General features: G+C 44.8%; 1 protein-coding gene across 1 annotated transcript; it reads right to left on the bottom strand.

The window, feature by feature from the left end:
• Window positions 1–5686: 5686 nt before the first annotated feature.
• Window positions 5687–9625, bottom strand: EMC1 (ER membrane protein complex subunit 1). Its single transcript, XM_050183280.2, has one exon. It carries the CDS (start codon window positions 9500–9502, stop codon window positions 6656–6658), a length of 2847 nt encoding a protein of 948 aa, XP_050039237.1. The 5' UTR covers window positions 9503–9625; the 3' UTR covers window positions 5687–6655.
• Window positions 9626–11908: the final 2283 nt, after the last annotated feature.

The raw sequence follows: 11908 nt of genomic DNA, 5'->3' as shown, positions 1-11908 counted from the left end.
GCAAATATAACTGCGCACGCACTCTGTCGATGCGGTGGAAAGAAAGCCGGGATTTTGAAACATTCTATGCCTATTACATGGCTTTTCACGTTTCGTGCGTGGTCAGAGCGACGCTTCCGCTGCGTTATCAAGGGGCTTTTGTTATCAATATGACCAGTCTGCCTTGAGAGACGGATAATACCGTAAGTGTGACGTAGAAATGAGAGGAAGGAATAGCCGCGAAGCTGCGAGCTGTTGGCGCTCCTTCCGTAAGTGATGCGCTGTCTCTTCGGTTTTGCGACAAGCAATGCAGCTGCTTTCAATCAGCCTATTTGAGGGCGCTGCTTTATGATTCGGGTGGGAGCGCAATCACGTGATAGTTTTCATATTTCGTGGGGTACCAGTCGGAATAAATTAGTACGCAATTAGTGGTGCGTTGCTGAAAACACCCCAGTTAGATGTCAAATAGGGGTGCCTATAAAAATGCATCATTGACACTTTGATAACTAGGACAATACTTCTCGAGTTAGATAATTACAATTACCTAAATAAATCTCCGCAACGTAAAACTTACTGGCGGCTACTCCACTGTACTGGAAACAATATGCACTAGATTTTCTTCGAGTAACGCAATTGCTCTTTTTTAATGACTTAGTAGATGATAATTGGGACACCTTGTATAATTGGAGATGAGGCCAAGCCGGATTCACTCGAAATCATAATCAACAGCAGTCATGCGCAGCACCGCTTATACTGCGACTCACTGAAGAAGAAGAAGAAGAGAGAGAGAGAGAGAGAGAGAGGCTGCAGTTTCGCAGGAAAGGCGAAGCAGTATTACTGATAGCGAAGTATAAGACAATTACACGAAGGAAGATTACACCACCAAGAGATGCCAAATTCCTGGTGGTACGAGAGGACTCAGGGTGTGAAATGAAACTGTCTCCTACTATGAGGTCTTGTAAATTACCATATAAGGCCGTCACTTCAGTGAACAATTCTTCGAGGTTAAACGAAGTTTCTTCAAGTGCAAGAAATACACATACATACATACATACATACATACATACATACACACACACACATACATACATACATACATGGTTCGGAAAGCTGGTCGGACGCCAGCGCACCTCCCCCCCCCCGTAAAATTAAAACTTTCCGCCTATGTTGCAGTCTATAAGTTCTAACAATAATTTTGGCGTACGGAGACACATGGCGCTCCTGTTTACCGTGCTGCTATATCCGACTGCACGCCAGCCTTCACGCGCACTAATGAATTCTGCAGCAGGTACAGTCGGCGCCAAAACTTTACGGATCACGGGATTCGAGACGCAGCCTGGTATTCGGATTTCCACTTTGTAGTGTACTTACATTGAGGTGCGTGCTAAAGACATCCAGGTGGTCAAAATTGATCAGGAGTCCCCCACTATGCGGCGTGCGCGATGTCGTGGCTTTGGCACGTAGAGCCCCAGGATTTATTGGTAGAACAACACATTGCTCTATGGTCCTATCTGGCTACGACAACAAACTGCCCGCGGAAAATCAACGTTTTCTCTGATACTGAGGTCGGACACATTTGCCGTTGCCGACGAAGACACGTTAGCGGCGCTAACAGGCTAGCCTGAGCAGTAGGCGATAGCGCAATGCTAAGATTGCCCGCCGCCTCCACCAACAATAGGGTGTCTCATCGCCTTTTGTACTCCAGGCGAACTTCGCCACGAAGTACACCGTGAATGTTTACTGTCTTTAAGGGAACTATATTTACACGATCCCTGCGGTTTACATCTGTGACCGATGGAGATAGATGCGTTGTATTTCTCAGAATTGATTCTTGAGCTTAAGCTCGCTTTTGTCGGCCACAGAGAGCAAATCGTGAGCGCGAGAACTTAGTGAAACAACACCGCCTTCGTAAGAGAAAAACTAATCACGTGCGCACTATCCAGTCAGTGATCATAAACGTCTCTTGCGCATGCCCAGCCGAAAAGCTCACTGCAATAAAGTTCAAGGAGACGAAACATTTTACAGCCTCTCAGAATTTATCGCGCCTATATTTATGCGCCCCATCCAGCGTTGTGCAAGACCTTGCATTATCGGTGTGCTTCCAGGAGGGTGCAAGAACCCTTGGATATCTTGTCTTCGTAGAAGCGAAGCACCATGTCGTATCCTTCACGATGAACAGGTTGGTTGCGACACTTCGCGGCCTCTCAGCAATAACATGCCAGGCTGACACAATTGTTGTGTATACGACAGCACTCGGGCGTAATAAGGGAGTTCCTGAAACAGCGGACCCAAATTTATTGAAAACAGCGAGGAAGACACGGACGAGCGAGAGGCTCTTTACCAACTAGCGCAAGTTAACTCCTTACAAGATTTTCTGTTGCGAAAGGTCAAGGTGTACGAAATATATCGAAAAAGAAATTTGTGCCCGGCACCGTCCTTAACCCTTCTTTTCGCCTATTGTGCACCCTTTCTAAAACTCGGCCCAAAAGTGGTAGCTTTTATTTTTCTCAGCTTTTACTAATTTAATAATTAAGTTGAGGGACATTTCTTAGTTGATACAGTCAGGTTAGAAGTCTGTACTTCGGGTCAAACAGTGACTGCAGGCTACGCTTGTTAACGGGACACTAAAGGGAAAAATGATTTCTTCTGCATCAGTAAATTACCGTTCTACAACACCAAAAACACCACTCTTACAACGATAAGACGTTTGGTAAGCCAGAAGAAGCGCAAGAACGAAATACTGGGGGCGACGCCTACTTAAGTTCCCGCACCTGGGGGCTGTGACGTCTTGGAGTTTGATGGCATCTTCTAGGGCCTACTAGTTATATATAGCGGTACAGATTGACTACATTGTGTTCTAAAGGAATCAAATATTAAACATGGTAAGTTTTAGGAACCTTTATTCAGCCAACGCGGCCCAAATGCGAAAACATACTTTGGAATCCCTGACGTCACGCTGACGTACCGGCGCTTGGGTTTCGGCGCGAAATTCAAATACTGATACTTGGACCTTCATTTTCTCATCTAATTATCAAAGTATTTCTTTTTAGATGACTGCCTGCAGAGTTCTCAAACAATGCTTCATTAGACTAAACTGATTTATTGTTTCGCTTTAGTGTCCCTTTAAGCGATTGGATTGCGAAGCGTGGCTTATAGATAAGTGTACAATTACAACGTGGTGTATAGTAGGGATATAGAAGTAAAAAAGAAAAACAAAGTTGAATACATTCTCTAATTTCTTGCTGTCACTAGATTCTTGAACGCAGGCTCTGCAAATATTTACAATACCGAGCTTGTTCTGAAATGGAACTGTTCAAAGTAATGGCCCTGCCATGACAGCGAAACAAAACAAGAAAGGGAGAGGGTAGCACTTTTGCAGGTGTACAAATATTCATGCGTGGCAGTTTTATAGTAAATCCATATACCTGGTGTTTTATTTTAACATTAACGGAATTTTTAGAACTCGTCTGTGGCTTTTAGCACAAGTATACTTATTGAGCTGCAATACTAGAAGAGGTATAGACTAGTTACACTGAAAATCAATATGCATAATCGGCTAAAACCCGCCGTGGTTGCTTAGTGGCTGTTGTGTTGGGCTGCTGAGCGCGAGGGCGCGGGATCGGATCCCGGCCACGGCGGCCGCATTTCGATGGGGGCGAAATGTGAAAATACCCGTGTAATTGGATTTAATTGCACGTTAAAGAACCGCAGGTGGTTCGAATTTCACGGAGTCCTTTACTACGGCGTGCCTCATAATCAGATCATGGTTTTGGCACGTAGAACTCCATAATTTATAATTCGCTACATAAATTTTACTAATAAACTTTTCAACTAAATACTTTAGCACACATTTAGCAATACATGAATTCAAGCTAGTAATCTCACAAGGTACATACACTTGTAACAAATTTTGAAACTAGCACCAGTTTTGAGTGGTCAACCTTGTCATAAAAATGCACTGAAGCTCAAACGTTACTGGAACCAATGCATTTCATTGCAAACTTCAGGAAAGCACATCCTGAAACAAGTTCATCCACAGAGTATGTTGCAAGAGGATATTACTTTAAAGGTCACCAGCTACAAATTATAAATTGCGATATGTGGCATAAGGTAAGTAGTTTAAAAGTTAATTAGCAAATGTTTTCTAATTTGTTAAATCTTCACTTATATTTATTGTGCATATAATGTCTGCCAGTGAGGGTAATCTAGTTGAAGAAGTAGAAGTGTACAAACGGCATAGGTGATTCTTAAAAATTTTGCTATTGATTAAACATTCCATATAGTACGGTGGACGTCCCAAAAGTAAGTTTCATCATTTCTTTTTTGAAGAAGACATGGTACACCAGATGAAACAAACAATCGCCATAAGAACCCACACTTGTTGCTGGTTCAATGACGGAAGGAGCATCAGCGGAAGAGGAATAACACATTTGCAGAGCGCTGAAGAAGAGAGGGTAGCAGCAGACTGGCGTGCCGGCAACACGGTCGCCAATGGAAGTGCGTGCCATTATTGGGTACGAATGGGCACGCGAAACTATTGTGTCTGTTATCCATGAACGCCTTCAGACCGGTATGGTGAAGAGGTCATGTCTCAGGCCTTGCATTGCAGGGCACAGAGTTTTACCAGAGCGGTTTCTTTGAACTGATTGCACACTACAACGAATGTCTCAATGTCGGTGGCGGCTATGTGGGAAAATAGTGCAAGGTGTATAGCTCATGATCCCATGGTGTATCTTTTTTTGGCAATAAGGATTCCGTGTGAAAATAAATGATGAAAATTACTTACGGAAAGTTCCTCATACCAGACTCACATGGGACACTATTAATTGCGATTGAGTCTGATCGAATCAACTTTCTTCACCGAAATTGGCCCCTTTGCGCAGACAGAGGAACGAGACCAATAGCGATCACGAATTTCAATCTAGATCGGGCCCAATCACAATCTCAAGTGCCCTGTGTGACTTGAGTATCAAAGAAGCCAGTTACAAAGATTTTTTGGATCCATGAATATTTCAAGTTGATTGTGCCACAGACAATATTCCATGCCACGAATGAAGTGCCATACACTTTGTCAGATTGTTTTCTTGAGTCAGCACGCATACAGTATGCCCCTTAAATGGCCGACTCTCTGCCATGCAGGGCAATGTGGGCTGCAGAGCCTGTGATCCCTGACAGAGCTGTCTACACGTTTGGAACACTGACACTGCTCATTCTCGCTGGGGCCCTGGTGATCTTGGGCTATGCTGCCTATGTCAAGCTCTCCTAAGCACTTTTGCAAGCGACGGCCTGCCTTTTTCTCATGTAAGTGTCTGTGGAATGCTTTGCATCTTCCAGCACTGCTGGAGTGGCGGTAGATTCAATTGGTTGTATTCAAGAGAGTTGCCTTCACTGTGTACTAATTAAACCAGTCAATTGAACATAATGAGCAGTAATTTGGATAAGCACTTTCCAGATGGGTCTTCCAATGCGATATGGTCAGCAGTAATGTTTGTATGTTGACGAATATCTATTATCACAGTATGGCATCAATCTGAATCTTGTGTCACAAGAAGGCCGGAATGACACAGAAAAAGATCAATCAACGAGACAGCAATAGATTGCCACTCATTCTAAGATAAAGAAACACAGATCGTGGGTCTGATGATTCAGAGTGCACTCTATGAAAAGGGCATGAAGGAAACAGCATAATGTTGAATTAAAAGCACAATGAAGGTCCGATATTTAAGTATAATTGCACATAAATCTTTACATACAAAGAGCATGAATTTTTCCATCGTAAAGGCATGCATCTCTGTACCTAAACTAAACCGAAGTAATAATAAAACGAAAGCACATGCCTGAAAGTCAATGAACATGACAATATGCATGTGCTGTGCTAGTGTATTGCACTGTATGATATGTTCCTCATAGGCTATGTGCTAAGGCATAAGGGAAACAGAAAAAAAAAATATGTGATCAAACAAAACCAGGCACAGCCCAAGCAAAAAAGAATGTTGTTGGCACATCTTTGATCTGTAGCAAAAGTAAGATTGCATGTGCTGAAAATGAAGTGAAATCAAAAGTATACAGAACTGCCTCGGCCTAATGGCCCGCTTATAAACATAAATGCACAGAAGCTACGTTCTGCTAAGCTAAATTAATCATTTAACCTGGTTATAACCTGTAGGCAATTATAGAAGTATGTTTATGTTGGTATTTACAAATGCTTTTAGTACCAGAAGCAAGGAAACATGCCATCTTCGGTAAAATTAAGACTTGAAAAGGCAAGAAGGAAAATATATTAGCATCAGCAACAAATTTAATTACAATGAGAGAGCTAGATTAGGAGACAAAGAAATATTCTGCTCATGATCTGTTTCTTCTTAAATTTCAGAAAATGTACCAGCCTCTTCAAATGGGACACTAATAAAGACATCACTGCAAGGCTGTATTCAACATACTTTTCTTGAAACAACATACCTATCACACCAGCCTAAGCCCTTGAATAAACAGCATATCGTTGTAACAACACAAATGTTCAATGCACAAGTGTCCATGATGGTGAAACAAACACACAGGTGCAAACAGTTGTGCAGAATGAGGCTTGCAGCACAAAGTGATGGAAATAGAAGCAAGTCCATCTTGTTCATGCAGTATCCCTGCAATATCAAGCAGCTGTCTTCGAAGTAATGAAACACTACTTCCAGGCTGCTCTTAATGCTTTTCGTGCAGAAAACCGCTTGCTGATGTACGAAACCAGGATAAGTATTGTAAGCACAACTGATATCAACACATGGTCAAAATCATCCTTCAGTATGTCGAATGTTTTAGAGGGTGCAACTCTAGTATAGAAAATATCAAGTCCATAAGCAACTACCAGACAGGTAGATTCTAGTCCCGAAGCAGCTGTTGCGAATCCTGCTACTCTAGCAACAGACTGGTTGTAATTTACTATGTGCTCAGCATTGATGGGTAGTTCAGGCATGTATGGCACAAGTCCTTCTTCCCGGTGCAGGGCTGTTGGTGTGATCGGTCTTCGTGGATCCAAAAGTGCCTTTGGTAGTTCCAAAATAGCTCCTGATGGAAGGGCTAGAAGAACATGTTTGCTTGTGATTCCCTTTTCTGTGACAGTGTCAACCATGGCATCTATTGAGCTGGGAAACACATAACTTTGATGTTCTACAATAGCTCCTGGTGGCGAGTTGAATGATGAAAACGCAGAAGTGTTGCTCTGCACTGCACCTTCATAAAGTTCAATCACGGATATTTCAGCCCGACGAGACTTTTCGTTGTGGTAACAGTAGACAATCCAGTTCTCAGTGTGCACTATGTGGACAGGACCCCTAGCTCTCTTGTGGCTTCCCGAGTAAACGAACGCTCCAGTGATGACGTCAATCAGGTGCACGGTCACACTGGTAACCTTGTGGACATTGTCAGTGCCCTCAGTCACAACCGCAACCAAATTCGGGTTCAGATATTTATACAGAACACTACGGTCACCCATCACCCGGCCTTGCGAATGAACATGCTCTAATGGATTGCGCATCACGATGTGTGTAATGTTCTGTCCTTCACTTTGAACCGACACTGCCCACACAGTTTCTACTGCAAGCCTTGTAGGAGTAGATGGCCTGAGACTATATCCAACAAGATTTCCAGTGACAGGATCAGCAGTGAAGAGATACTGTGTGTCACGATGCTCGTAAACAAGCTTCTTAGCAGAGCTTGGGTATGTGTGCACACCAAGTTTGCTATCTAAGAAAAGGAGGCCCCTGGTATACTCATCATCAAGAAAAGGTAGTGATGATGTCTGTTGAATGTGGTAAGGAAGTTCTTGTGTGTCCAAGATAACTCCTGTTATGGGGTTCACCGAAACCAAGTAACCGTTGCCAGAACTGTGCTTCCCAAGTACTGTGCAACGAGGTGGGTGAGGATAATGTGCAGTTGTCCTCTGAACAAAGATTGGGAGTTTCTTAGTGCCGGCACAGTTCAGGGGGTGCAATTGTGGGAAATGCTGGCTCCAAACTATCTGACCATTTCTGTTGTTCAAAGCAAACAACTTCTGAGCAGCAGTGCTCAGCAATATAACTTTGTTGAAGCCAAATTTGTCACGTGTCAGATCCCGCGAGGTCACACCTGCTTCTGGTTGGCCTATAGTTCCACTGAGGCTGGCAAATAAACCTAGCAGCAAGCTCTGTAACTGGCACAGCTGCATTGTTATGCGTGTAAGAAACATGGCCAGCACATTTGCATTGCCATCTCCAAATTCTTGTTCAATCTTGGCATCTGTCTCTGAAAGAGGCAGGTCGATAAATTGTGCTGCAAGAACTGATGCCAAGGCCTCTTCCCTCGTCCATAACAGACGGCCCTGTTGGTGAAAAAGAAGCACAGCATCGTCTTCGGTAATCACAAGCGTTTTATAAGCAGGTTTCAGATCCTTGAGTAGGAAAGGCAGCAGATGAATACTGGTTGCCTGCGCCATAGTCGGTGGAATCGCAAACTGGCCCTCATAGTCTTCTTTCTGATGCCAGTTACCATCAACCAATTCATATACGAAAATCTTGCTGATGCCGTTTTGTAGTCGTTCAACTACACCCATGCATGGGAGTTCATCCCGTGTGCCGCCAGCCGTGTTTCCCAACGATTTTCGAGCACCTTGCCAACCGTCCCCCATACTGATAAGGTGCGTAGCATTCGGGAACATCTGTGCGAGCCTCACCCCTGTTTTCGTGATTCGCAACAGAGCGAAACCACGGTCTGGCATGCGCAACGCGAGGTACGAATCTTCATGTGCCTGTGTTGGACCCTCTATTGGCTGTAAGACCGGAGCGGCAGTTGGGTCGTCAAGCTGGATGCCCAGAGAGGACAACGGAACGTCGCGAAAAGCTGCTGACTCGCCCAGTGCCATCACTCGAATCGTAGAAACTACGGTGTCGAGACACGCCAAATACTTGTGCTCCACAAGACGGCAGTCAGTCCGATCAGTAATCCATGGGGCCGAAACTAAGGGAGATGTTTTCATTTCACCATTTCGGAGGTTGTAGACGGTTGCGACGACGTGCTGACCCGGATATACTTCGACCGTAGTGAGCTCGCTTGCGTGAGAATTAACGTCGTACCTGACCAGGGGGGCGGAGCTGTGCGGAAGAGTCTTCTCCCACTGAAGCACTCCAGTATGGACGTCCCAGGCCCGAACGTAGGGTGCGTTCCCCGAGACAGTAATGAGATCGCCGGACGAGGAGACTGCGTGCATGCTGCCATCCTGTTCCAGCACTTGCCTCCACGTCAGGGCTCCGTTCCGAGTGTTAAGAGAGGCGAGCACATTCTTTTCGGTCGCAACCACGATGCGTTGATTAGGGCCTACCGAGCCGTGATCAGCATACACGTACAGAGGCTTCCCGATGAATCGTTGCCGCCAGTCCAACTTTCCTGCTTGGTCTTCGTACAGAGCATATGCGCCAAATTCGCTCAGCCGCACTGTTGAGATAGCAACTAAAATAGCTAAAAGAAGTCTGGAAAGCATCTGGTACGTACTTCCCTTCATTGAAGGCAAATTAGGCACATACAACCACACCGGGAATCGATCACCGCATTACAACGTGTATAACACGGACGCGATACCCATGTCGGCAGCACGCAATGATTTCGACGGAAACCAGAAAAACTGTCAATGTTGCCAGTATACGTATTGTTTGCCGGCTAAAGCGGGCAAGGAAAAGCAAGAACACCTTTCGTGCCTTTGAAATATTAGGCTCACTGTGCAAAATCAAGCGTATTTACGTCTCTGTTATGCACATATGTAGCCCGAGGAGAGTTCGTTGAGAAGGGAGTTCCAAGTTCGAGGCGGTGTCTCGTTGTCACTGCATGCGGCGACGCCCCAATTGTAGCGCCGTCTGAAAAAATAAATACAGATCTCAGAGGCTATGCTTTTACTCGTTGCATGTGGAGGAAACAATTTTGGGAGACAAAAATATGTGATAGACGTCAAGTTTTGTACAGCACCTATTGTATGCCAAAAATTTTATGCGGTAGAATAAGGGTTTGCACTGCAATGCATTATGGCTTTTGAGCAAGTTGTTACGCTTCTCTGGCAGCAAGTAATAATGAACGCAGTACGCTGAAACGATCGCCTCCGAGATATTGTCGCTTTGCCGCAGAATTGTTTTCGTTTTGTACGGACAACAAGGGTAATCGCTTAAGTGACGCATAGCCATCACACATGCCATGTTTTATCAGAGTGTTATGAAGTTGAAACGCGCCTGACAAAAAGAGCGCGTTGCTTCTTAACGCGATGTTTCGTAATGTACACAACAAGCCGCATCTCACAGCCATTCTTCTTTTTTTTTTTAAGTTGCATTGTGCATGCATGACATGCTCCATCTCACAGCCTTTGCTTATCTTTGTTCTACGCGCCATGGGTACAAGCAGGATGAGGAAGATCGCAACACCGTGGGGTTCGGACACCACTTCCACTTTGCATGATGCACGTACGTAGTCCACGATAAACGAGGACAAAAAGGCGAAATGCAGGCACGTAGCGTTACGTGTGTCCCTGTCTCTTTTATCTTCGTTTACAGTGCACTACACATACCAAATTATGCAGTGTTAACTCACCTAATACGCTACGCTTGCCTACCTTGTAATCTCTTCACCATAGAGGAACCACCCCTCTGCCCCCACCGCCTTGAAGGAGAGATCAGCGACGGCGCGGATCCTCGAAGGCTATGCTTTTACCGGCTCCATTTGGACGAATTGAGTGCGGAAGCTGGGGACACGTGATAGACATCAGGTCGTGGACATCACTTGTTCAGAGTAATGGTAGCAGGAGAGAAGGGGAAAAAAGTAGGAACTACTCTACCTTGCGCGATGGTTTTCTAGTAGTACTTAATTAAACTGGTCATGAAGTGATAAAGTAATTCATTTTTATTAGGGGCTTTTCACACAGGTGATGTCCACGCTGCTGCTGCTGCTGCTGATGATAATTTATCTGTATTCCCTTTGAGATGGGGCGGCGACAAATAATCGCCTAGCCTGCTTGAGTTAATCAGGTATGCAATACATGCTTTTCACTCTGGCATTTTTGTATACACTTCCTTAATATTTATTTCTCTTCCTCAAAACTTCTCTATCTATCTTGTACCGCTACCTATGCAACGGATCTTGTCGTGTCACTGATCTGTACTGTGTTTTCAGTGGGTCGTATCAATCTCTTCCCGGCTGTTTTTCCACCAGTACTCTAAACGTGTCCTGCTTATCTCGACTGCTGGCCAGTTGATGCTTCCGTCCATTTTAAATCTAAGCGTTTTTGGAGGGCGTACGTAACCTTCGGGTCTCACTGGGTGAATACCTTGGCATTCCATTAACATGTGCTAAGTGGTCTCCCGATTATTGCTGCAGCAGACACATGTCTCACCTTGTTGCGAATATTTGCTCCGGTATGGTTTTTGTCCTTAGACAACCAGCTCGAGCCTCAAACACCCTTTGTGTTATCGTACGCCCCGAAGACTCGCAGTGTCCCCATGAGTACAAATAACGTATCTAGAAAACTATATATGCTCTTTCTGGCTGCAGGCACCGAAAGCAGTTGCAGAGCCGGAAACACGCATGGGCGTCATCTTTTGAACATTACATAATATGTGGCGTTCAAATGTTAAAAACATGACGTCCATGACGCAACATTGCGACCAAGTTTTGCGCACAACACTTTTGCATGACCTCCGAGATGAAGTCGTTCCAGCACGTCAAAATCTCGAAGGCCATGCTACCGCTCGCCCACAGACAAATGCAATATTCTGTGCACTAGCTCAAGTGCGTGGAAAAGGTCGATTCCTCTCTACTGAGTTGAATTTGCAGTGTCAGTGCAGTGGGTGGTACGGATGCGGCTTGAAAACGCCTCTTTATGTCAGGTTACCAGGGGATCGACAGCAGGCGCCGCAAGCTACTGTTGATT

This window comes from Dermacentor andersoni, chromosome 4 (genome assembly GCF_023375885.2).
Source record: "Dermacentor andersoni chromosome 4, qqDerAnde1_hic_scaffold, whole genome shotgun sequence".
Lineage (NCBI taxonomy): Eukaryota > Metazoa > Arthropoda > Arachnida > Ixodida > Ixodidae > Dermacentor > Dermacentor andersoni.
The sequence above is the reverse complement of the archived record's forward strand: the minus strand, read 5'-3'. Positions and strand labels throughout refer to the sequence as shown.